This window comes from Salarias fasciatus, chromosome 22, assembly GCF_902148845.1.
Source record: "Salarias fasciatus chromosome 22, fSalaFa1.1, whole genome shotgun sequence".
NCBI classification, from domain to species: domain Eukaryota; kingdom Metazoa; phylum Chordata; class Actinopteri; order Blenniiformes; family Blenniidae; genus Salarias; species Salarias fasciatus.
In genome coordinates this window covers 21948316-21970958 of record NC_043765.1, presented here as the reverse complement: position 1 = coordinate 21970958, position 22643 = coordinate 21948316, and the positions used below count along the sequence as shown (strand labels likewise).

Below are 22643 nucleotides of genomic sequence, written 5' to 3'. Positions count from 1 at the left end.
GCTGAAGTGGAAACTTTTCTAAGTAAAAAAGAAATAAACTGCTCAGTGATAGCTCGGAAATATGGCAACAGGGAATATACCATGAGGAGAAGGGAGTAATTGGTGCTATACATGACTATTTGTGAATGCAAAGACACACACACACTGTACACACAAGCACTGTAAAACACCATCATCAACCAAGAAATGGTCCTGCTGATGGAGGTTCAGATCAGCTTTTACAGTTCGCAATGTTGGTTCGTGAAAATGTGTCTGAATTAGGGCTGTGATATCAATATGTGCAACACATATATTCCAAGGACAGATTAAGCTGTGATAAATTATACTATTATGTTAACGATATAATAGAAAAAAGCATAAACACTAAAACTGCGCAAAAAAGAAAACAAGTAAAATGTTTCAAATGATGAACAGCCCCGAGGGCCACGAGGCAGAGGCCAGAATCGCAAAAATCAAGAAAAAAATGACCAAAAACAACGCTGAGACAGAACTCATGGGAACTGCAGATACACGAGGTGGGAATAAACAACAAAAATAAATGAATGAATTAATAAAAACAACAGGGTGCAATCAGTGCTTATGTAAATTAGAGACAAGAGAAAGAGCACTGTTACTTTACGAAGAACTTTATACGTGTGTGTGTGTGTGTGTGTGTGTGTGTGTGTGTGTGTGCGCAACGCTAACATAGATCTATTAAAAAACACATGTACAGCTTAAAAAGAGCAATGCATTGTGAAGTTTTAAAGATGGTGAAAGGACTCAGACTGCATTTCATCGTTGCTCAGGCAGTCTCAAAGTTCTTTACACGGCTCGTCTCATTCATCTATTATTCACACAATCAATAGTGAGGGCTGGTACGGGTTCAGTGTCTTGCTCAAGGACACTTCAACACGTGAAAAAAAAAAAACCCAAAACCCGCTATCAAATGAGCTGTAATGAAAGAAAGAACAGTCCTATTTTCCCGTCTCCCACACAAGAGAACATTTGCATTTTTTCTGTTTTCAAAAGCCTAAATTACAAAAAGTTTTGTTATTAAGTGTTGATAAAAAGGAATGTACACGCCGTCGCACATGTCCGACTTTCAGATGGGAAACGCCACCGTCTTGTTACTTCTCTCTTTTTTGCTGTTTACCTTGCGAAGCCGACTCCTCTGCTGACCCCGTTGGCATCCCTCAGTATCCTCGTGGAGATGACGTGACCCAGCGGCTTCAGCATGTTCTCCAGCTCCTGCTCGTCCATAGACACCGGCAGGTTGGAGATGTAGAGGTTGGTGGGGTCTTGCTCTTGTTGCTGAAAGGTGATCAAGGAGGGGAGAAAGAAAAAAAAAGCAAAAGACTGTATGAGACATAATGACTCGTTACGCACGGTGATGCACCGTCTGTGTGTGACGAGCGCTCACACAGCGTGTCGCACTGCAGCCAAATGTGAAGCTAAATTCCAGCTAAACTCTCATGACACTTGGCCTTACTGACACCCGTACAATCATCTGGCCGAATGCAATATGGACACATCCATAATTCACTCTGCCTCAGGCGATGTCTGAGTGTGTGTGTGAATGAATGAGTGTGTTGGCCGATTTAAGGACTTTTGTGAGGAGAAGATTACAGAAATGGAAGTCTGAATTAACATCCTGTATGCTATGCATACTTAAAACGGCCTGTGAGCGTCTTGCGGGTGTTTTCTTGTAACCGGGTATTAACGGTCAAGTTAAAATATCAAGGAAAGAGTGAGAAAGAGAAGCTGCATATTGTACAACAGTGTTTTCTGTGTATCGCCCAGAGGCTGCTGCTAGCTAGGTGAAGCAGCACAGCTGGTGGTGGGTAGAGCCTGAGGTATCGCTGGGCCTATGTGTGTGTGTGTGTGTGTGTGTGTGTGTGTGTGTGTGTGTGTGTGTGTGTGTGTGTGTGTGTGTGTGTGCTCAGTCCCTGAGCCAGGCAGCAAACGACCCACTAGCCAGTGTCTGTGTCTAATCACACATTTTAATGACGATTGCTCCATCCATGTGCGGCACAGGCGCCAGAGATGGAGTGGGATTTTTTTCCTAAAAGTTAGGCGCAAGGAGACGTTTTCCAAAATTTGCATTTCCCGTGGCTTTGAGGACCATTATCATGTAAACAGAGTGCCACCACACAACAAGAGTTTTCTATTTTCACTTGAAAACGTCTAAAATAGGCAATAGTCACTGCCTTCCGGAGGACCCAAGTTCAATCCCCAACATTCTGTGTGTTCGCATGTTCTTCCTGTGAGTCTAATCTGTAAAATGATCCTAATTTTATAAGTCAATGAAACAGTCCCACAGAAAAAATATACCTTTGTCTAATTTGAACATGTCTCTGGGTTTCCACATTTTATTAGGTCCTTTAAATATGTAGGGTATATCATGCAAAGCCAAATGTAAATATCTCTTGAAAATAGTGAAAACAGCCTGTCTTTCCAATCAATAAAGACACCAGTAAGGATCTTTCAAAGTAACATCTCCATAATAATCTGTATCCTGATCTACAAGGTATAATAAGGAGGGGATCTGAATCTACCCTGAATAACAGCAGTAATTTTGTAAGACCCACAGCCATAAAAAATATGAAATTGTATTAATATTAAAGGAGAGTGTTCCATTAGTGAAGGACTGAATACAGTGGAGCCAACTTTAGTATCATAAACGTTAAAAAAAACTGGCAAAAAGACAAAAGAAAACCAAGGGCGAGCAGGAGAAGAGCTTTCTGACTATTATAAAGAGTATTCCAGACAATCTACACCTAACTAAATTATAGCTTAATGGGTTGCTTTTTTTTTTTAAATCACAAAGTAATATAACGAAAGAACTACTTCACTTTGGAAATAGCTGATGTAGTTTCATTGAAATGCCTCAAAAAGATACAAAAAAAGAAGAAGAAGCAAATCCCTTGTTATGTATTTCATCCGCATACATAGAACTGCAAACAGCTTCACCGTCAATACGAGCGGCTGTCATCTTCTCAGCTGGGGGTTCTGGAGAAACTTCAGATGCGTGCTGCATAAACACTGTCTTTGAGTATCTGTGATTCACCGCAGGCACTGCTGTCTCCCTCCGTCTTGTTGTGCTTTCCGTTGACGGTGGAGGACGAGGTTAAGGAGGAGGAGAAGAAATGTCTCCACCGGCGTCCTGCCTCCATCTGTCAGAGGAAAAGGACTGCTCCCCTCCCGGATTAATTAGCCGCCTTATCTGACAGGACGTGTTTGATCTGATTAAAACCTCTGGGAGAAAGCCGGTGTCCAAAGGCCACATCTTTTTTTTTTTTTTTTCGCCCTCCTTTAAACCAGGAACTCCATTACCTAACTAAACTCCTCCTCCTCCAGGTTTGTCACATTTTCTAAAAACTAAAGCGTCTGCTCAACACAGAGGTTTGGCAGTGAATGAGGTTTAATTAAATCTGCCTGTAAAACTGCACTGTGCACGTGTCAGCCCGACGCTAAGACCCTTTAGAGTGTGTAGCCTCGCAGCTGCGTTTTGCTTTGAGTTTCTTGGGCGATGTGAGCCGATGTTTTTCAGGATTATGTCAAATAGGCTTCATATCCCAAACGCGGAGAGGAGGTCTGGATCAAAGAGTTAACTGAATCACTCACTCATTGGGCTAAGCCAATGATAAGAGTGTGTGTGTGTGTGTGTGTGGGTACCCACTTGAATGAAAACACTTTCCCCTTGCAAGCATGTGACGGTACATGTGGTGAAAGAGTGCGACAGAATGTGGAGCGGTAATTTGCGAGCGTGGGCTAATAGCGGAGGACTCCGCTGGCGGGGAGGGGATTATCACAGGGAGGCCTCGTCTACGCACGGCCGCCTCGCTAAGTTTCTCCCTTTGATGACGTTCCGCACCACAAAGCCCTAAATACCCAGATGAGAAGGTTACAGAGAGGAGTTGGGAAATTAGAGTATTTTGACGGGAGGTGAGATGGGCCGGCCCATTCCGCGAGGAGATTTAATTTCCTTTAATGTCAGCCCCGGCGCACGCTCCGCTGTCAGGCTATGAATGAGACGGTAATTGAGGTGTGTGTAAGCTCGTGCCTACCTGTGCGTATCCCATCCCGGAGCCATTATGCATGTGTGTTTGTTCCATTAAATGTGCGCTAGATACTGTACACCTGTGTAGGCGTGCACACATCTTTTTATTTTGCCATTGAAGGCGTCCCGCTGTTCGTGTGTGTGTGTGTGTGTGTGTGTGTGTGTGTGTGTGTGTGTGTGTGTGTGGAGGCGCGTTGAGGCTGTCCCACCGCCATTGACCAGCGTTGTAGAAGGTTAATGGAAAGGCTCCAGGCTGCGCTGGGGCTTTGATGAGCATAATTCCTTCACCTTGCCACCAGGAGGATGGGAGGAACCCGGCTGAGTGTGTGACAGGAGGGAGTGGGGGTGGACGACGTGGCGTGTCATTTCCTGCTGACGGATGGCCCCCTCGCCGCAGCTGACAGCCCCGTGGCAGTTATTTCATTTCCACACCCTGCTCTGTTTACCTCACTGTAATTTCTGAGAACATTACCATGCTACAGGGGAGGGGGAGCATTAGCAGAAAAATAATATAAATAAGACAGAAAAACAGGAAAGAATGCGGGTTAAGGGGTGGGGGGTGGGATAAAAGGGGAGTCACAGATCATGTGCAAAAGGTTAAAGAATGAAAGGATAGGGTGGAGAAAAAACAGCTGAGGAGAGACAGAGATGGAGGCAGCTGACATGACAGGCAGATATAGCACATTAAAGAAAGCCCTTGTTGCCTTTTGACAACGCTTCAGGGAAAAGAGACGTCAGGCGTTAGAAGTCTCTCATTCTGCCTTTGGGGCTCTCAGGGCTGTATCCATTTAACTGATAAAAGTTAGAGAGATAGATATGTGTCTTGACTGGGGGCACTGCATCTCGCTGCCCCCACTGTCGAGCTACCGCCGCTCTTACAGCGTCTCAATAATTCCTCAATAATTTCCCCTCGTTTCCTCTCTTTTCATGCCTTCCTCCCGGTTTTCACTCGCTCTCCCCGATTTACCAACCTCCTCCTTCTCTTTGCGTTTCTCTCTCTCCCCTTGCTTGTTACATCAATCCATCCCTGCTTGTCTTACCTTCCCTCCTCTATTGCCGTCTCCTATCTTCACAGCCCTTCATCCCTGCTTCTTCTTACTCTTCTTTTCAGCTTGCTCAAGAGATTAGAGCTTTACGTGTAATTGGCGCTACAGGGGTTCTTGGCTGCCTCTGTCGAGCGCGGGAACACACTCGAGTGTGTGCCCGCCTGTGTACGAATGCGCATGTGACTGTCAATCCTCGGCATAACGACACACACTAGTCGCCTCCCTCAGGTATGCCATTCTGGACCGCTGTGTGACTAACCAGCAGCCCGGAGGAGGACAATTAAAGCCGGAGACAATGGGCGGCGTGTTGACTTGCCGGATGAAACTGCAAGGAAGCGGCGTTTGCTGTGTTTCTGCTGCTGTGAGAATGTGTAAGCTGACAAGTTTGCAGATGCCGGAGGGAGCGTTCCTGTTGTCTTGTATATAGGTTGAAGATCCGCGCTCAGATCTTGCTGTGGGAGCCTGAGTCTGCAGAAAGCATCGAAAAAAGACGAGCGGCCCAGCCGAGTGGAAGGAAGGAGAAGGGTGATGGCAGAACGAGGGTGGGGGAGAGGAGAGGCATATGAGCGCATCAGCTCACTTCAAAAGCTCGGCTTTAATTTGTGAGGAGCCAAAGAATTCAGAGACAAAAAGGTAACACTACAAAGGACCTATTATCCTGTCAGCTGGCAAGTCAGCTGGTCAGACAACAGCAGGCAAAGTCAGCCGAGCAGTTTGCTGCACTTTGATGAACACTTCCCAATGTTTTTCCCTCGCCGGTGGATGGATGATTCATTCCACTTCCCCCTTTTGTACCGGCTGCTGTCGAATGCTTCCCAGACTCTCGGCTAATTGTTCTGCTATAGCAAATTTCTGTGGCGCTCGACTTCAGCCTCACTTTCACAACCGAGACTGTGTACCAGTGCAGCGTGTCTCTATGTGCCGCAGCTGTTTGCATCGCAGGTATCTGTAATCAGAGCCAAACCGCAGGAGGCCTGAAGCTGCACACGTGCAAAATGCTTAATGGTTGGTCTGCGATGCAAGATTCGGATTTTGTAGGGACCCGGTTAAACAAGGAGCAGCTCATTTGTCTGTGCCGCATTAGTGCAGAAGCATTTTTCATCACAGGAAAGGTGTCAGGTTCAAAGTGTGGCCTCCACAGCGGCGGCGGTATTCATCAAAGTCAGGTTCTACAGACAGATGGCCAAACTTTGCCAGCTTTCTCCCTCATTGTGATACACATCCGCGCAAACACGGTGACATATGCAAACTCACATTATAACCAAGCATATGCACAAAAAAAAAAAAAAAAAGAAAAAAAAGAAGACCGTCTCTAACCTGGACACGCTCAATCACAGAACAGCATGTTACAGCGTTGAAGAAAAAGACAACAAGAGCACAAGCTGGTAAAAGCGTGAGGTCCTTCTGCTGCTCACTGGGGGGCTGACGAAATCCACATTTTTGATTCAAGCCTTCTGTTGGCAACAAAAAGGCTGCGGCGCAAAGGATTTGCGCTATCACCCAGGGCAGTCACATTCAATCCAATTACCATATTATGTCTGAACAAACAGCCCCAAACACCTGTCACTTAAACATGGCTTTAATAGCGCTGGAATAAATGGGTTACTGGCAGAGGTTTAAGATAAAGACGGCAAACATACCATGCAGGCATACAGCTGTCACTACTTAGAAAACTGTATTAAACCAAATAATGTTTTTCCTCTGTGTGAGATAAAATCATCCCACTAATTCATAATTTGGATCAGAGTTTTTCTTTAATCACTTTGGTGTGTGCACCTGTAGGCTCCACAATGATTAAACCGTTATGTTTCTATTAAAACGTTTCCGTAATCTTGAACTAATTTCTGAGAATTTGCCCGGACAGATTGGGATTCGCTGCACGTCTGAGTCATTTTCCTGTTGGAGTCTGTAAGCAGGTGAGATAATTAACTAACATAAAAGAGTGTTCTGCGATGGCTGGAACTTGGGAAGCCTTTGTGTGTGTGTGTGTGTGTGGGGGGGGGGGGGGGGGGGGTTGCATATTCTCCCTGGGCATACGTGGGCTTTCTGTGGGTGTTTCAGTTTCCTCCCACAATTCAACATGCTACATGTAGCTGCACCTTTGACAGTTATGCAGACAAACAAAACCCCTTTGTACTACACGTAATTTAACACAAAGCTCTTTGTCTTTGCTCGTGAGAAGTGATTCCACGTCCTCTCCTCTCACGTATTGACAGGATATCGACACGGTCCATCTGCCTTGCTGACCCGTGATCATCCTCCCCGCGAGTAGCTTTTTTCCATTTATTCACATGAGGACTGTCCCGTGATTGATCAGCCTCAGAGGCTGCAGCAGGATTAGCCACTCACCACCAGATGGTAGCTAAGAAAATGCCCATTAATTAACCTCTTTGCAACATTTTTACAGCAAGAAGTCATTTCAAGTTTGTCGCAAGGCACAAAGTTTGGATGTTTTCATAGATGATCGCAAGGATGGAGGAAAAAAAGAAAAAGAAAACGAGCAGAAAAACGAGGCTCATGGGCAAAAGATTATAGGTTCACCTTGCTCACGCAGTGTTCCATTTGGCTGGAATACAATGTTACCTGATTAAATAAAAATCCTACAAATTACCATACGTTGCTGCGGAGCACATCTTAATACTTCACATTATTCAGCCGCAGAATTCTTCCCATGAGTGCAATCCGAGCCAATGACAACCGAGTGTGTCCTCGCAGCCCGAGGCACCGAGGTGTTTAGTTTGGTTTTAAGACCCGCTCTCATTCACTCACATAATTACACACAACGCTCCGGCACAGCATCGCATCTCATAAGAGCGGAGTCTCACACACACACACACATATGGGCCTATGTGGGATTGCACATACACACATTGTCAATCTTTGTCCCATTACTGCATATGGAAAATGGCTTTCTTGCTTCTCTGTATTATGCTCAAATGATAGATGCTCTGTAAGGAACAAAAGTGGGTGATACATTATTGAGCCTTTGAGTGTGCTAACACAGTGGTGGGGCTTTGTTTTACTCATTTTCTCAGCCCGGTCTGCTCTCTCTGCTGCCGTAGTTGGTAAAATATTCATCCAACATAAGGCACACTGTGCGCTCTGGCACCAAATGGGATATTGGCATGTCTGCGTGCCAATTAACTGCGCTTGTGAACAAAAGTGACGGGAAACCCAGAGTATGAAGGTCAAATTCTTGCCAGATATTGTGCCACTTTTCAAAGACTTGATTCTTCTGGCTCACCAAAATGAAAAAGTCTTTTAGGTTTTTTCCCGTCAACTTTGGTCGTTGATGGTTTAAGTTGTGATCATTAAAAAAAAAATGATATCACGAATCACGACAATCTCAGTATTTTAAGATTTCCAAGCACCCACCAGGTCTCACGCCACATCCTTTCGTCTAATTTGCAAAAGGTGCGACGGAGGAATCGCACCCTCACTTTGCAGAACAGACATAACACCACTGAATTATGTCTGCCATCAATGTCATGGCTCATACATTTTGATGCTGGGTTAATGTGAATTTAAATGGGTCGATGTGCGCTTCACCCGCTTAATCACGACCCCCTGATTTGATTTTGTATCTCCCTCGGTGAGCTAATATTCCAGAGATTAAAATTTCATGTGGAGCTCATATCAAAAATCCATTATTAACATGGAAGACGGGCACGCCGGCCGTACCCCGACGCTCCACCTAAAGGAGGCTAAACTCACGCAACGCATAAGAGCGGGCGAAAGACACTTTCCTCCCCAAAGACTTCGACGCATTCTGATCGCTTCTTTGAAGGAATATTGAGGATTCTCACTGGAAGCTGTGGTTCTGTGCTCGGGCCTTGCTCCCTCGGCTCAGAAGTAGACAACATTCACAAATGTCCTCCTGGTTTTTTATGATACATTTTCATCACCGCAAACCTTCGTATTTTTCCATTACGGTATTTGCAACAACAGCTCATTGTGCCGTCGCCGGGGTAAATGCATTTTTTCCGTCTAATGCATCATTCATGATATCATTTCTGAGATTGAATTCCTCCTGGCTGACATGGCGTGGAGGCGGAGGGTTCCGGTTTGGGAGTGGAGGGGGTGTTGGTGGTAGGGTGGGGGGGAGGGGGCTGTTAAACGAGGGTGGCAGTGAGCTGTTTCATTCCCACGACCGACCACGGCGAAGGAAGGCCTCAGTTGGCAGAAGCAGGAAACCTACTGTAGGTGTAAATTATGGATGACTTCTCAGTCTGTACAGGAACCGATGCTCTGATCCTCCAGAAATTCACATATTTTTCACCGTTCAGGAGCTTTTTTTTTTCCCGCTCCAAACCACTTTTGCACTATTTTAATAATTTACCTCTTCTTACATAGGTCACACGTTTGAGAACGCTTGATTAGCTCTTGGCTGAGATTAAGCAGAATATTAAAACAAACACATTATATCCCGAAACAGCCATGTGGGAAGAAGTGGAAATGAGCAGAATTACGACCGCTGCTGGTGCAGGCTTTTTCTATTTATTGTAGAAACATTTATTTCTGAGGCTCGTACATCACAGCCATAGGGTTAACTGTGAATAAGATGCGTTGAATGCAAGAGTAATTTCTTCAAAAGAGACCAATGAAGTAGACTTAAACACTGCTGTTATCACATGGAGTGAGGAGAAAATAGACGTTTCTGCTGGTAAACATGCTATTTTTAGCAATTAGCCACTTCACGCAATGCCATTCATACGAGGCTGAGGCCTTCAGGGGATTCAGATCCTTCAGCTACAAAGCCCAACATGTATGTATTTTCCTGAATCTTTGCTACAATCAGACAAATGAATTGCACTAACATCTGAACAGCATGAGGTGGGACGGTTTCTTCTCTGTGGAGAGCTGAATTCAAACAGGCTGATTACTACAAGAGCTCGTCTGTGCTGTTATATCCAGTAGTCTGGAAGTACTGCGACTTTAAAAGGAGTTTCAGTATTGATGAAACTCGAAGTGTCTTTGTATAATTCGGGGAATAAATTAACCACATAGTTAACCCTTGAGAGAATTTTCAGCACCGTGTTTTGACACACAAAAAACTGCCTCCAACAACAGTCTAACAATATGAACGCTCAATTAATTTATTGTAAAAGGTATTCTTTAAGCTTCGACACTGACAGCTGAACTAACCGAAGGCCACTGTTGTTTACCTGCCACGAAAAACAACCACACTATTCTCTGGAGGCTCTGCATCTGGAAAAAGGACGCTCAAGGAGTGCATGTGAACCATCCTCACTTCCTTTAAACAGACCAGACTGAAAAAAAAGATGGGAACCATCCCTTAAAGTTTCCAAGATCACAGGTAGGCTGCACACTGACCTATGCACTTAAAAATCCCTTAAAACATTACATGTGTGTCCGACATACCACTTCAGAGCGGCTGTCTCATTCGATGCTCGCCGCTCTCGGCGCTACCGCATGCGTTTGTCAGAGCTTCCCCAGACGGGGTTTACCGCACCATAAAATGGCCATACATGTTAAATCCACAGTGCATGGGTCAAATGAGCCGTGGCAGTGGTTGTTAAGTGACTACAACGGGCTGCACATGCCTTTGTCGGGGGGAATGTGTTCACCAGACCGGCTTTGTTTTGGAGGATCAAAGTTTGGAGATAAGGAGGAATGAAAAGCCACATGGGTGTGCTTCAAGCTTTACCGCAAACTCTCACGAAGACAAAAGAGACGGCGCACAATTTCTGCACATACATGTCGACAAACTGGGATCGGACGCTAAGATGACAGCCAGGACGCGCGAGCCTTTCAGCAGAGTGGCGTGGCATCATCAGAAAGCGGGAGAGTGACAATCTCTTTGTTTCCCTCCGCACTCCATCACCTGCTCTCCAAATGGAGGCACAATGCAATTTTCACTTATGAATCCACCGCAAAGCAAATACCATATGCTGTTTGCCTGCTCCACAAACACACCCTGAATAACTACCCTGGGTCATGGACTCATTTGTTATTCCTTAATGTGCCACTACTCACCGGGGAACACTGAGGCTGCCAACGTGAACGCGACACAGCGGCGTGAGCATCATATGTCTGACTGCGGCGGGAGTGCTTCGCCTCGGCTCTGTCACATCCGCACGGAAGAATGAAGGCGCGGCGGAGGCGAGAGCCACGGAAAAAAAAAAAAAAAAAAAAAATATTGAAATATATATTAAAGAATTATTTCTCAATGGAAAACAGCAACAACAAAAGTAATAAAAAAGCAATAATGGAAGTGTTGCGCGGGGAAAGCCACTCAGAACAAATCAACATTTATGTGACATCAGTCAGGTTCGGTGGGGGAGCTGATGCAATGATTTTCAATTACAGAGCAGTGATGGTGCATATTAGTTCCCTTTCAATGACAAAGCACAGGTTCTTCATCACCGCCATTGTCTCCCGAATTAATTCCTAATCTGAATACTTCCCTAAATCAGCTCTTTTCAGTTATTTTGGACACACACTCCTAAGAGAAAACGCAATGTATTGTCTCGGAACGACAAAAAGATCACAGCTCGCCTTAATAAGGTGCTAACTTGACAATGCTAACTACTAATTACATCACATTTCTCCTAAATGGCTTCAATAAATGGCCTAAATCTCTTCAACTGAGCTATTTCCACGTGTTTATGGTTGTGGCAGCAAGAAAATCATGCACACGTTAATGAAACCTGACACAAAACTTGACGGCGTTGACAAACTACATCACATCACACGACATTACACATAATTTATGCCACATATACAGGAGGCTATTTTGTTTTCGCGGCGCTGACAGGCGCCTCTGGGCCTTAGTTAATATGCATAAAGTGGCTTTCAACATAAATATTTCTATTATTAAGCAGCGGTCTTGACACAGCACGACAGTGACACAATTGATATCAATATCACATGTTTAAATTAGCAGGAATGTATCATGTTTCCGCATTCTGGTTGACCTTGAGAAGAAGAAAGCGTTGGCAAGTGAAACGCAGCTCTGAGTTATTCATCTCAACGTCTACTCCTGCTTTGATTCTTTTTAATTAATTCATGCTGATTATTCAGGAATTTGATGTATTTTCTGCATGTTTTTCTCACATATTTTTTCTTTATTATTCTATTTATAAATTCGCAAAAAGTCATGACACACACTCAAGAGTTGTCTCGGGTTGAAGAAAAGGTGGCAGAAAAAAAAAAATCTGTCACAGATAATTGCAACTGGTAAGCGCCGCTAACTGTTGCGCAGGCCGGTCAACAACAGTCTCTCCTTCGCTATCAAACCCACACACACACACACACACACACACACACACACACACACACACACACACACACACGTGGTAATTTTCCTTTGTTGAGTAATTGTGTTGACCCATCTAAAAACAGAGTAGAGCTTTTTCCCGAACCCAAACCCTTGGCGTGTGTTTCATTGAGCACATCATTAGGAGTAGATGACCTATATAGAAGGGCCGACTGCTTGTTACAGTCTAATTATCACCCTAAATGGACTGGAAGATGGGTGGTACAGCAGGAGATAATGTGTTTGTTATGGACACTAATGATACAGTGGAAGCAGACTAACGACCCACCCTGGGTGTCCCACCGAGTTCATCGGCTCCATCATCCCCTTCCTATAAAAACTTGGAAAACTCTCTTTAATTGGCTTTTTTTTTTTTTTTTTCCCCCCCCTCCCCAAGAGCGGGGGGACACCGTGAGGGCAGAGAACCAAGAGCGGAACAGAAACAGGAAAAGCGGGGGAGACTCAGAGCTCAAAGCCGGTGAAGCCATGAAGCATAATAAAGTCATACAGGAAGCGAGGAGGGGGAGAAATAGCCAGAAAGGTAGTAATAAAAAAATATAGTAATAACAATAACAACTCCGCTATTGCTTTTATTGATGCTCAGGTGCAGTCAGAATGGAAGAAATAAACCTATGAAAAGCTGCGAAAGTGCAGCGGTGACACAGTGTTGCTGTCATAACGTCTGAATTCAGTCGGATCTCAGGTGTTAAATCAGAAAACGCTGAAACTTGACGCCGCCACACAGGTGAAATATAATTTGAAATGTAAGATGTGCACACTTTAATTCCCTAAATGTAAGGAGTTCAGGTGAAACTAGAAGTTTGCAGCTCATGCTACTCTAAAAGCGTAAAGGTGGGTCTTATGTCTTACAGTGAGAGGGGTTTGCAGACGGCTGTCATCACAGACTGAGATGCAAAGCACGGCACAGAGTAACTGCTGCTACGAGCTACCGACAATCAATAGAAATGCAGCACTGCAACAAAAAAAAAAAAAGAAAGAAAAAAAAAAACCAGCAATGCTGGACAAAATCCACATTTTCTGACTAGTTAGATACGGATTCGACCAAAATAACAGCTTGAGTCTTAGACGAAACTTTCTATCATATTGAAGTTTATGGAAAGCAGCTGTAGAAGGTGATAAATTTAAGATAGCACCATCTGTAAGAGCCTGTAGCCACAAAAATGTAATCGGGTCATTCTCAGGCAGAAGTGAACATGTGTGCATTATTGGAGGGATATTTCTCTCTGTGACAGGGAAAGATTATCCCGCTGTCCAGACCAAATATGATCAGTTCATCTTGGACTTAAACAAACTGACCTGGACAACAAATGGTTGAGGTAGGTTTGGATTTTTGTGCTTATGTGTGTTTTATTAAGATACTTTGGCTTCATTCTACAATCTAAATGCATATTGGGTTAATTGGTTAAAAGAGACTTTTAAAATTAGTCTAAAGCATAAAAAAAAAATAAAGAATAGAATCAGGAAAACCCAAAAGTTCGTGTGTTCAGCCGAGACTTATCGTCAGATGAAGACATAAAGAAAGCATAAATCCTGTAAAGACCAATGTGAGCATTAAGGAGTATAAAGATAGAGGAGAGGAAAAACAAACTATCTGCGAAGTAATCTGGACGGGAGTCCCTGGTGTGTAAATCAACGGCATAAAGAGTGTCGATGCAGGAGGCTGGACTGAAAAGGCAGGGACGACTTGACAAAGCTGCTCTGAAGAGAACGGAAAGGTGGAAATTTAGACAAGAACGAGCATCCTGCAAGATAAAGAGGGTCACCTTACCCAAAGGTCACCAAAGGTCAGGACTGAGAGGAGAATATGAAACTCCAATGAGGTGACTTTGAATAAATATCAGTCATCTGATGTTAACACCTGCTTTATGTCTTCCCATAATTAACTGTCACATATGTCCCCGCAGCTCTGAGCATTTCCATAATGACTCCATCATTTATCATTGTCATTCAGGAGGACATTACCGTGGTCAATGCTGTCGTCAAGATCTTTCTTCTTCTATTAAGTGACGGAGAGGAAATCAAAAATCAGCTAATGGACGCTAAAAAAAAAAAAATCCTGAAAGCCCTCAAGAAATAATACTGAGGCCCATCGCACAAAACTACGCCATAAACAGAACAACATTAACTAAAAAATCATAAACACACAAATAAATCCTTCAGAGTTGTTATCTGTGCAACATCTAATGAGCCCTTAATTTGTGAGAATCGGCATTATAACGGCGGCCTGTTGTCTGACGCCACAGCTGTCAGATGAGACTTTCTTCCAGATGTGACTACAGGACATGAATGGAAATGTGAAACATGCATGATATGCATGTGAATTCTTCACATTAGATCAGTGTAGAACCAACAACACGCGGATGAGGCTGAAAATGATTTCATTTCCATGAAGATGTGACTCATTTGAGCATATTCTTTATTTAAACAGAGGTTAAGACACGTGTGAAAATATATTAAGTTCAGTATCAAAAATGTAATAATGTTATAGGTGAAAAATAAGTTATAAAGTCTTTTCAAGGTCATTTTTCTGACGGACAACTTCAGACGTTTCTTCAAAATGGAGCCATAAATGATGAATCTGTTACAGTTCTGAATCTAAACAAGCCTTAAATTTAATTTAAAATGATCCATTCTGTTTAACTCTTCATCCTGCTTTGTACAATTTAACATTGTTTGAGACTTTTATGTTTATCAAGCATAAACTGAACTTTTATACTTGAAGGAATCTTTTTTTTTCTCAGTTACGTTGTCATATTGGCAGAAAATGGGAAATACTTTCAAATTCCATTGAATTTTTTTGTAACTTTGAAGCAACATGTCAAACCACTGCAGATGTTCCACCTTCATAACTACAAAGGAGGAACTACAAAGGCGGCAGGTTGGAGGACAGTATTTGCAGAGAAGAACAGAAGTGTGGAGATTTAGAGGCACAGCGGGAGTCAGAAAGTTGCCCAGAGAGGGAGAAATGTGTTTACTGCCACCTCCAAATAGGTCTAAAGGAACAGGGCGAGGGGCAGCGGACTGTGAAACCCGCCACGACGACGACGACCCGCAGCACCGTTCGCTGCGGAGCATGTGAACGCAGTCGTTCTGGTTGAAGCGGTCGGGGAGACCTACGGCGGCCCGGAGGTGTCGAACATGACTCGGCGGAGGGCGGAGGGATTTGTTATATGATGTCCTTTAACAAGACAAACCGAGGGGATTAATGTTCGTCACGTCATCGTGTGATTAACCGCACCCGTGTCCTTCTATTAGCCTGACCTTGTTAAGTATGCGTGGCGCGATTACACGGTCCGTCGCCATCACGCGTTTCGCCGTCACCGGCTGCAGCCAGCGTTTTCTCAAATCTTTGCAGCTGTTGCTGTGATGCTGTAAGCACTTTCTTGTTGTTGGTTACTGTTGTTGTTGTTGCCATTGGAGTGACCTTAAGGCCGCCTCGCTGCACTTGCATTCCTGCTGGCTTAAGAGAGAAACGCGCGCCACGATCTCCTCGCTCCTCCGGTTTGCCGTTTGCCTCTCCTCGCCCCTCGCTCGCTCGCCAAGCCTGGCTGCTATAATTAGAGTAATTGGAATCAGATGATGCTGGCTTAATTGGAAAGGAATGCAGACGGGGCTGTGGGGCTTTTCCGCACGGGAAAATCAGCTGCGAGAAGAGAACACGAGGCAGCGGAGGGGCAACGCAGAGGACGAGGTCCGCAGTCACGCATTCCGGCTGCTCTGGTTTTAATAAAATTGGCAGGATTCTGTGGCGAACACACAAACAAATTACCGCTCCTGATTAAGTCTGTACACTGTCCTGTGTTTGCGTTACAAGAGGTATGATGTCAGGTAAGGTAATACACGCGGACCGAGTTTGCCAAAGCAAATTACGGGAGCAGGATTTATCCAGAGTAATGAGTTAAAGTTGAAATTCAATCTCATCTGACAGAAGCGAGGGCTTTGGGCAGAGCAACGCACAAACATTTCATAGCGAGGGTTAGTGGGCCACAGGGTGATAACAATACATATTGCATGATGAAAGCTGGATATACACTTGCCAACAAAGGACCAGAATATTAAAGGTTAGAATCCATCGGTAAGAGGGCAAGTTTCATTTAAACTGTGCCAGGAGCAAATTCTTCTTCCAAGTCGAAGGAAGCTGAGAGACAGAGAGAGAGAGAGAGAGAGAGAGAGAGAGAGAGAGAGAGAGAGAGAGAGGGGAGAAAAAGGTGAGGGTGGTTTCATTCTCCTGAAAGTCACACTTGAAAGTCAGCCTGATTGTTTGCTGTTTGTGCGCCGTGGCCACTGATGCGTGGGAGGAGTGTTAGATTCCCCGCAGGCGCCGGCGGCTTAATGAAGGAACGAGACACACTCCCACCTCGAGTGCGGGGACTTCCTCATTTACACGAAAACCCGACTGGCATCCGACGCTGCTGCAGCTGCCCTCCGTATCAAGAGGGGGCAGTGCTGCGTATCACGCGCCGGGACTGCGCTCCCCATTTATCTAGTTAAGGAGGTAGAACTGCACGAAGCCAACAAAGGTTGATTTGATTAGTCTGGCGATCCCTCTCTCTCTCTGAACAACTCATTTCCCAGCATCTGGCGAGCCTAATAGAGAGATTTGTTTGTCAGGTTCGAGTTCTCTATCTCTGGTTACATCTCATTACCCTTAACGTGGGGAAGGCCTGGAGAAAGCTGTAAGAACACGACCGTCCCTCTGTCTTCTGAGCTCCGTGCGGGTTTTAAATGTGTGTATGCTGCTCTTTTGTTTTTGCCCGCCGCTTGCTGCCGGACTGCTCAGAGCCTTTGTCTTCCTGCGATGCTCCCCAGATCTCAGTTCGTTACAGAGCGTAATTAGCGTGGCGCGAGCGGGCTCCCCAGCCGACACAAAAAACTCATTAAATTCCACTAGCCTGCTTTTTCGCTGGCACACTCTCCTCGCCCCATATTAATCTTCCTTCCAAACCAAACTTTAATTCTCGGAGAAAATGTTTATGGGAGAAATAACTGCTTCCGCCCTCACACGCAATAACAGCGTGCCTGTTTATTGTGTGTGTATGTGTGTGTGTGTGGTTTTTTTTCCTCTTAAAGTCAATGCTGTTTTGTAATACTGTGTGCCAAGGTCAGGTCTAATGAGTGTCTGGCTAATCAGATGCAAGGTGCCACTGTGCCTCCCTGATGAGTACAGCAGGTCGAATATGAGACCAGCGCACTTTTTCTCGCTGTCCCTCTCCCGTCTTTTTTTTCTTTTTTTGCCTAACCGTGTGTGTGTGTGTGAATGTGTGTGTGTGTGTGTGTGTGTGTGTGTGTGTGTGTGTGTGTGTGTGTGTGTGTGTGTGTGTGTGTGTGTGTCTGCCTCTCCAGACAATGACCAGGCTCGCAGGCTCATTTCCAGACTCCCTCCCAGAGTCTCCCTCGCTCCTAACAGGGCCACACAAACAAGGTCATTCGGACGGCTGTAAGAGGAAGATGTATCATTTACTGGGAGATGGATGACATGATGTCGTCGCAAAAAGCTTTTATTTTGAGCACAAGTATTACTGCAACCCCACAGTTCTTTGCCACACACACAAACGCATACGCACGCACGCACGCACACACACACACACACACGGCTCCTTCTCTCTAATTGAACAAAGAGGCAAAAGACAACTGCCACTTGAGCTACAAAGAAAATTGCCTCTCCGCCGTGGCAGAAAATGCACAAAGTATGGTGGAAAAATTTGTGTGTTTGTTCCACAACCTGGCTTATAAAGGCTGAAAACAGGCTGAGCAAATTGAAGATGGCCATCCTTAATAACCTTTCAAGCCGATAGTGCAAGGGGGCAGTAAACCTCCCCTCATTACTTCCACTGAAGTTGTGTTTCGGTGCAGTTACACGAATCACGGTTCTTTGTGTGGAAATCGGTTCAGCCGGAGCAGAACGAGACCCAGTTATTCTTCACATATCCTGTTGGTCTTTGGAGAAGTTGATATTACTGATTTTGAGTAACACAGGAAAAGCTGAAACTAAAATAAAGGTTTTGAAAAGAGGATGGGCTCAAAAAAAAAAATCATCAAACAGACCCATGTAGTAGATAAATTAGGATCACAAATGACCTGTTTAAAAATGGTTTATTTTATGCTGCAATTGTGGTTTAAAATAATCAAATTTGGTGTGTGGGTGACCGCAGTTTTACAGACAGTGGGGACGCAAAAACAAAACTACAGATGGATGGATGGTTGGGACATTTTTAGTCACCTCAAATGCATGTTTTGAATTGTGGGCAGATACTGGAATGCGAGAGGGGAAGAAAAAAAAGGATATGCAAACTCCTCAAAGGAGCTGTGATGTGAGAGTATGAACCTCTACAACACGGCACGGCCATCAATATTATATCCCACATGTGTGCATGCAACGGAGTCGTGCACGAGGTGCAGACATTGTGAACACGAAACATACGTGCCTCTTGATGCACATGTCACAAAGGATATTTTTGTCAGCAACATATTATTAAAAAATATTCTATGATGCATGCAGTGGTCTGCATAATCACTTGTGTTGAAAGTAAAAAAAAAAAAAGAAAAAAAAAGAAAAGTGAAACAAGGTGCAGAGGAGTATGATAATGTGTGTGGTGTGACTTCCAGGTCTCCATCAGTGCTTTTGAAGTCAAAAGAGTCGCGACGCAGTCGGGCAAACTGACAGCTCCCGCCAGGCTGCCGGGGCCAGACGGGCGCAGCCAAGGCTCCCGTGGGTCCGGCACCTGCCAGATGCGGCGGGACGTGAGCGGGTGACGGTGGGGTATTAGAACCCTGACACCCTCCCTCAGCCGTCCCAGAAAAGAGAAACCTCACCAGGTTCTGGTGGGGAGACAGCTACCACTGGGACTTCCACGCCGCTGCCTAGCATTTAATTTAACCTGCTTGACGGGTGACTGGCTGCATTAGCTTGACATTTGCCGCTGCGTACCATGTCAGCTGGCAGAGGATACCTGCAAATTAGCAGTGCTGTCACACTGCCACATAGTTTTTGCGATGAATTTTTATAGTCTATATATGATTTTTTTTTTTATATCGTATTATCTTTTCATCAAGTGAGATGATGAGTTTTTAATTAGCCATAGAATTATCCGCATCAGGAGCGGTGACCTTGAAAGGGCACGGGCTGATAACAAAAACTGGAGAAGAATTAAACAGAACAGAATAGAGGAGCAGAAAGTAAACACTGCTTAACAATGTACTCAGTGCAGAGTGCAGCCTATTATTATCTAAGTCTACATCAACTGAGACATCAAAGCAAATATTTGAGGAAAAAAAAGAACGAAAGAAAAAAAAAAAGAAGAAGTCCAGACTCCAGGATATGAACTTACGCAGCTCCCATGGCTCCTGTTCCCAAGTCAAGTCCATTCAGCCCCATTAGCAAACTGCAGGTTTTGCTAATATCTAAAGCTATCCAGGCAGGTAGCCGTACCCAGTTATGGTAATGGTCTCGCCCAGCCCTTTGAAGGCACACTGGCTGTAATGGCGTCTGAAGAGAGTGATTGTAGGGTACAACCCTCCAGGGACTCATTAGCAAGGAGCGGAGCTATTTGAAGGAGGGAGAGTGCAGTGAGTTAGGTTTTTCTTTTTTTTTTTTTTGCGGACATCTTTTTTGTCTTGGAAAAAAAAAATGCACACAGACACACAAGCACACACAGTGAAGGGTAGGTGGGGATAAACTGGGTGACTGTCCTTGTTGTGGGCAGTGGCGGTTGGCAGGGATGCCGGGGAGCTCAAGTAGCACCGCGGGCCGCAGGAGGAACACAAAAGAATGTGATGTGTTGGCAGGGCGCAAAGGAGACGCAGGGCGAGCGAGTGCGAGCGGGGGGATCGCCGGAGGATGCCGGCTCTAAGCTTCGACAGAGGCTCACAGCGGGATCCAGAGCGGGGTACCGTCACAGAAGCGCCGGGAGTGCGCACGCTGACAAGTACATTAGATGTTTGTTCCTGTTACATCAGTCTGAAGCTGGATGACATGGTCGCCATGACAGGGGGGGCTGACGACTGCCTGCCTGAGACCATGAAGGTATTCTGAAACGCTTGACAATCATCCTGCTCCAAGAACTCAATAAGAAAAAAAAAAAAAAAAAAGACATGAACGCACTATAAAGTTTCGTCCTGGCGCTACTTGAAAGGTTGTAGTCAAATGTGGCACATTCAAGCATCCAATGCCTGAACAAGTCTTAAAACGAACAAAAAATGCTTTTCACAAATCCTTACTCCACATTACAGCAGGAAGATTTGTGTTAATGAGGAAAATAAAACTACAGAACAACCGATGGACTTCCATATGACCAAGCTTTGAAGTTATGATCCAATTTATTGTGCTTACGCTGTTAAAGATCACATCAAAACATAAACTCTGCAAAATTTGGGTTTGATATGATATAACTGTGAGAGGAAACAAGATTAAAAACCCAAACATGGACTGTGGTTTCCCTTTCACAGTTGAAAAACATGTTTCAGGTCAAATGGTAACTTTAAATCATCCAAGATGACTGGTCCGGTGTGCAGCGCGCCATGACTCGACAAAACTGACCAGGAGCAGAAAGATGAAACATTCAGGTAGGAAAAAAAAAAAAAAAAAAACATTAATTTGTGCAAAAATCACATGGATCTCAGTCACAGTGAGCTAAACAACTTACTACAAGCAAATTTTGTGACTCATTGAGCCAATCTACTGGTGACACCTGCCTCTGTAATAATCACTTTACACCAGGGAATTTCAGCCCATTCTTCAAAATTTAGTGTTTCACTCCAGCGATTACTATCACTGTTATTACTGTACCCATAACTGTAGGCAAACGTCTATATTTCTGTTAAATTTGGATGTGCAAAGTTTCAATTATCTGTTGGTTGTTGACATTAGACATACTCCAGTATCGCCATCGTCATCAGTAATTACTATTGATGTCTACTTTAACATTCAGCCCTAATGTAACAGACTTGTTATTCTTTCTAAACTCAGCAAGGTGGTTATTCATCCATCATATGTCGCGTGACAAACTGAAAACACAAGCTCGCCCATGCTTTATGCAGCGCTTACTGTACATCATGTAAAAGATGCAAGAAAACCCACAAGTATGCCATCGATTACCATAACAGAAAACAGAATAAAACATGAAACTCCGCAGAGCTCGTGTTACACAAACCATACTGCAGGCATCTCAGCTGAAAACTAGCAATCTGGACTGAAGGGAGCTGAAAATGAAAAACACGGCTATCTCCTTGAGTTTTTGGACATGTTCCTGTGACACCCGATGATGATTAAACACGGCTCCTTCCTGCTGAAACTCTCAGTCTGAACAGTTGTTCGTCGTGCGTCAGATTTTCTCGCAATAAAATTTTCATATTGTTTTTTTGCTTTGGCTTGTGTCACAATATTTCATCATTTTCAATTGACCTAAATCTATACAGAAGACATCCGTGAATCCATTTTCATCTTCATTTTGTCAGCAGTACAAAAAAGCGCCATAGCATGAGGTGTTCGTTAACTGGAAGATCTCTTCTTTAAAAAAAAAAAAAAAAGACCCCCAGCATTTACATTCTTCCTAAACCCTTTGCCTTTCATGCCAAGCCTGCTTTCAATATCAAAGCTCCTTTTGAGAGCCTCTGGTGGAATGATAACAGAGAGAAGGGGACTTTAGTGAAAATGTAAGATCTTGAAAAGAGGGAGAGACGAGGAGAAGAGAGACCGAGGGGGAGGGTGGAAGCCGGGAAGACGGCATATCAATCGCCCCTTTAACTGACACAAGTATTCTGAAGTGAGGTGTTTTTTTTCTTTTTTTAATCTTTTTTTAAACATGCAGGGGAAATGTGAACACAATGCTGAGAGTCTGATAAAACATCATTAGGCATCCATGAAAGAGGCTCAGAGTTTTTGGTGACAATAGGATCCTTCTGTCAGATATGGTGAGGATTACACGCCACGGCGAAGGAAGCTTCCTTTTTTTTTTTTTTTTTTTTTTTCTGTCCCTCGAATGACGTGTTCTCTCGTACTGGTGCCTGCATCTGTCTGGGTGTTGGTTGGTGTGGTTTGCGTGGCTAATTGTGGGCTCGAACGCAACGTAAGTGTGAGAGTATACGTCCTGTTTCTGCCAGCCGACCGCACCTGGAAGCCGTTTGAGATAAACTCGGGCTGTTAGGGATTATTTAGGACGGCGCAACACGCATGCCGATCCGTCGACACACGCAGGTATGCGTGTGTGGTCCGCGCCGCTTCGTTTGTGCGCGCACGTGTTCGGGTATTAAAGAACAGGCG

The 22643-nt window shown here is 44.5% G+C and overlaps 1 protein-coding gene across 7 annotated transcripts in view; it reads right to left on the bottom strand.

Moving 5' to 3' along the window:
* rbms3 (RNA binding motif, single stranded interacting protein) overlaps positions 1-22643 on the bottom strand; it is a 298844-nt gene that overhangs the window by 73500 nt on the left and 202701 nt on the right. For all 7 annotated transcript variants that reach the window (XM_030120522.1, XM_030120523.1, XM_030120524.1 and 4 more), the window contains one exon: positions 1133-1290. In XM_030120522.1, the coding sequence (XP_029976382.1) occupies positions 1133-1290 (158 nt within the window). The remainder of the gene's footprint in view (positions 1-1132; positions 1291-22643) is intronic.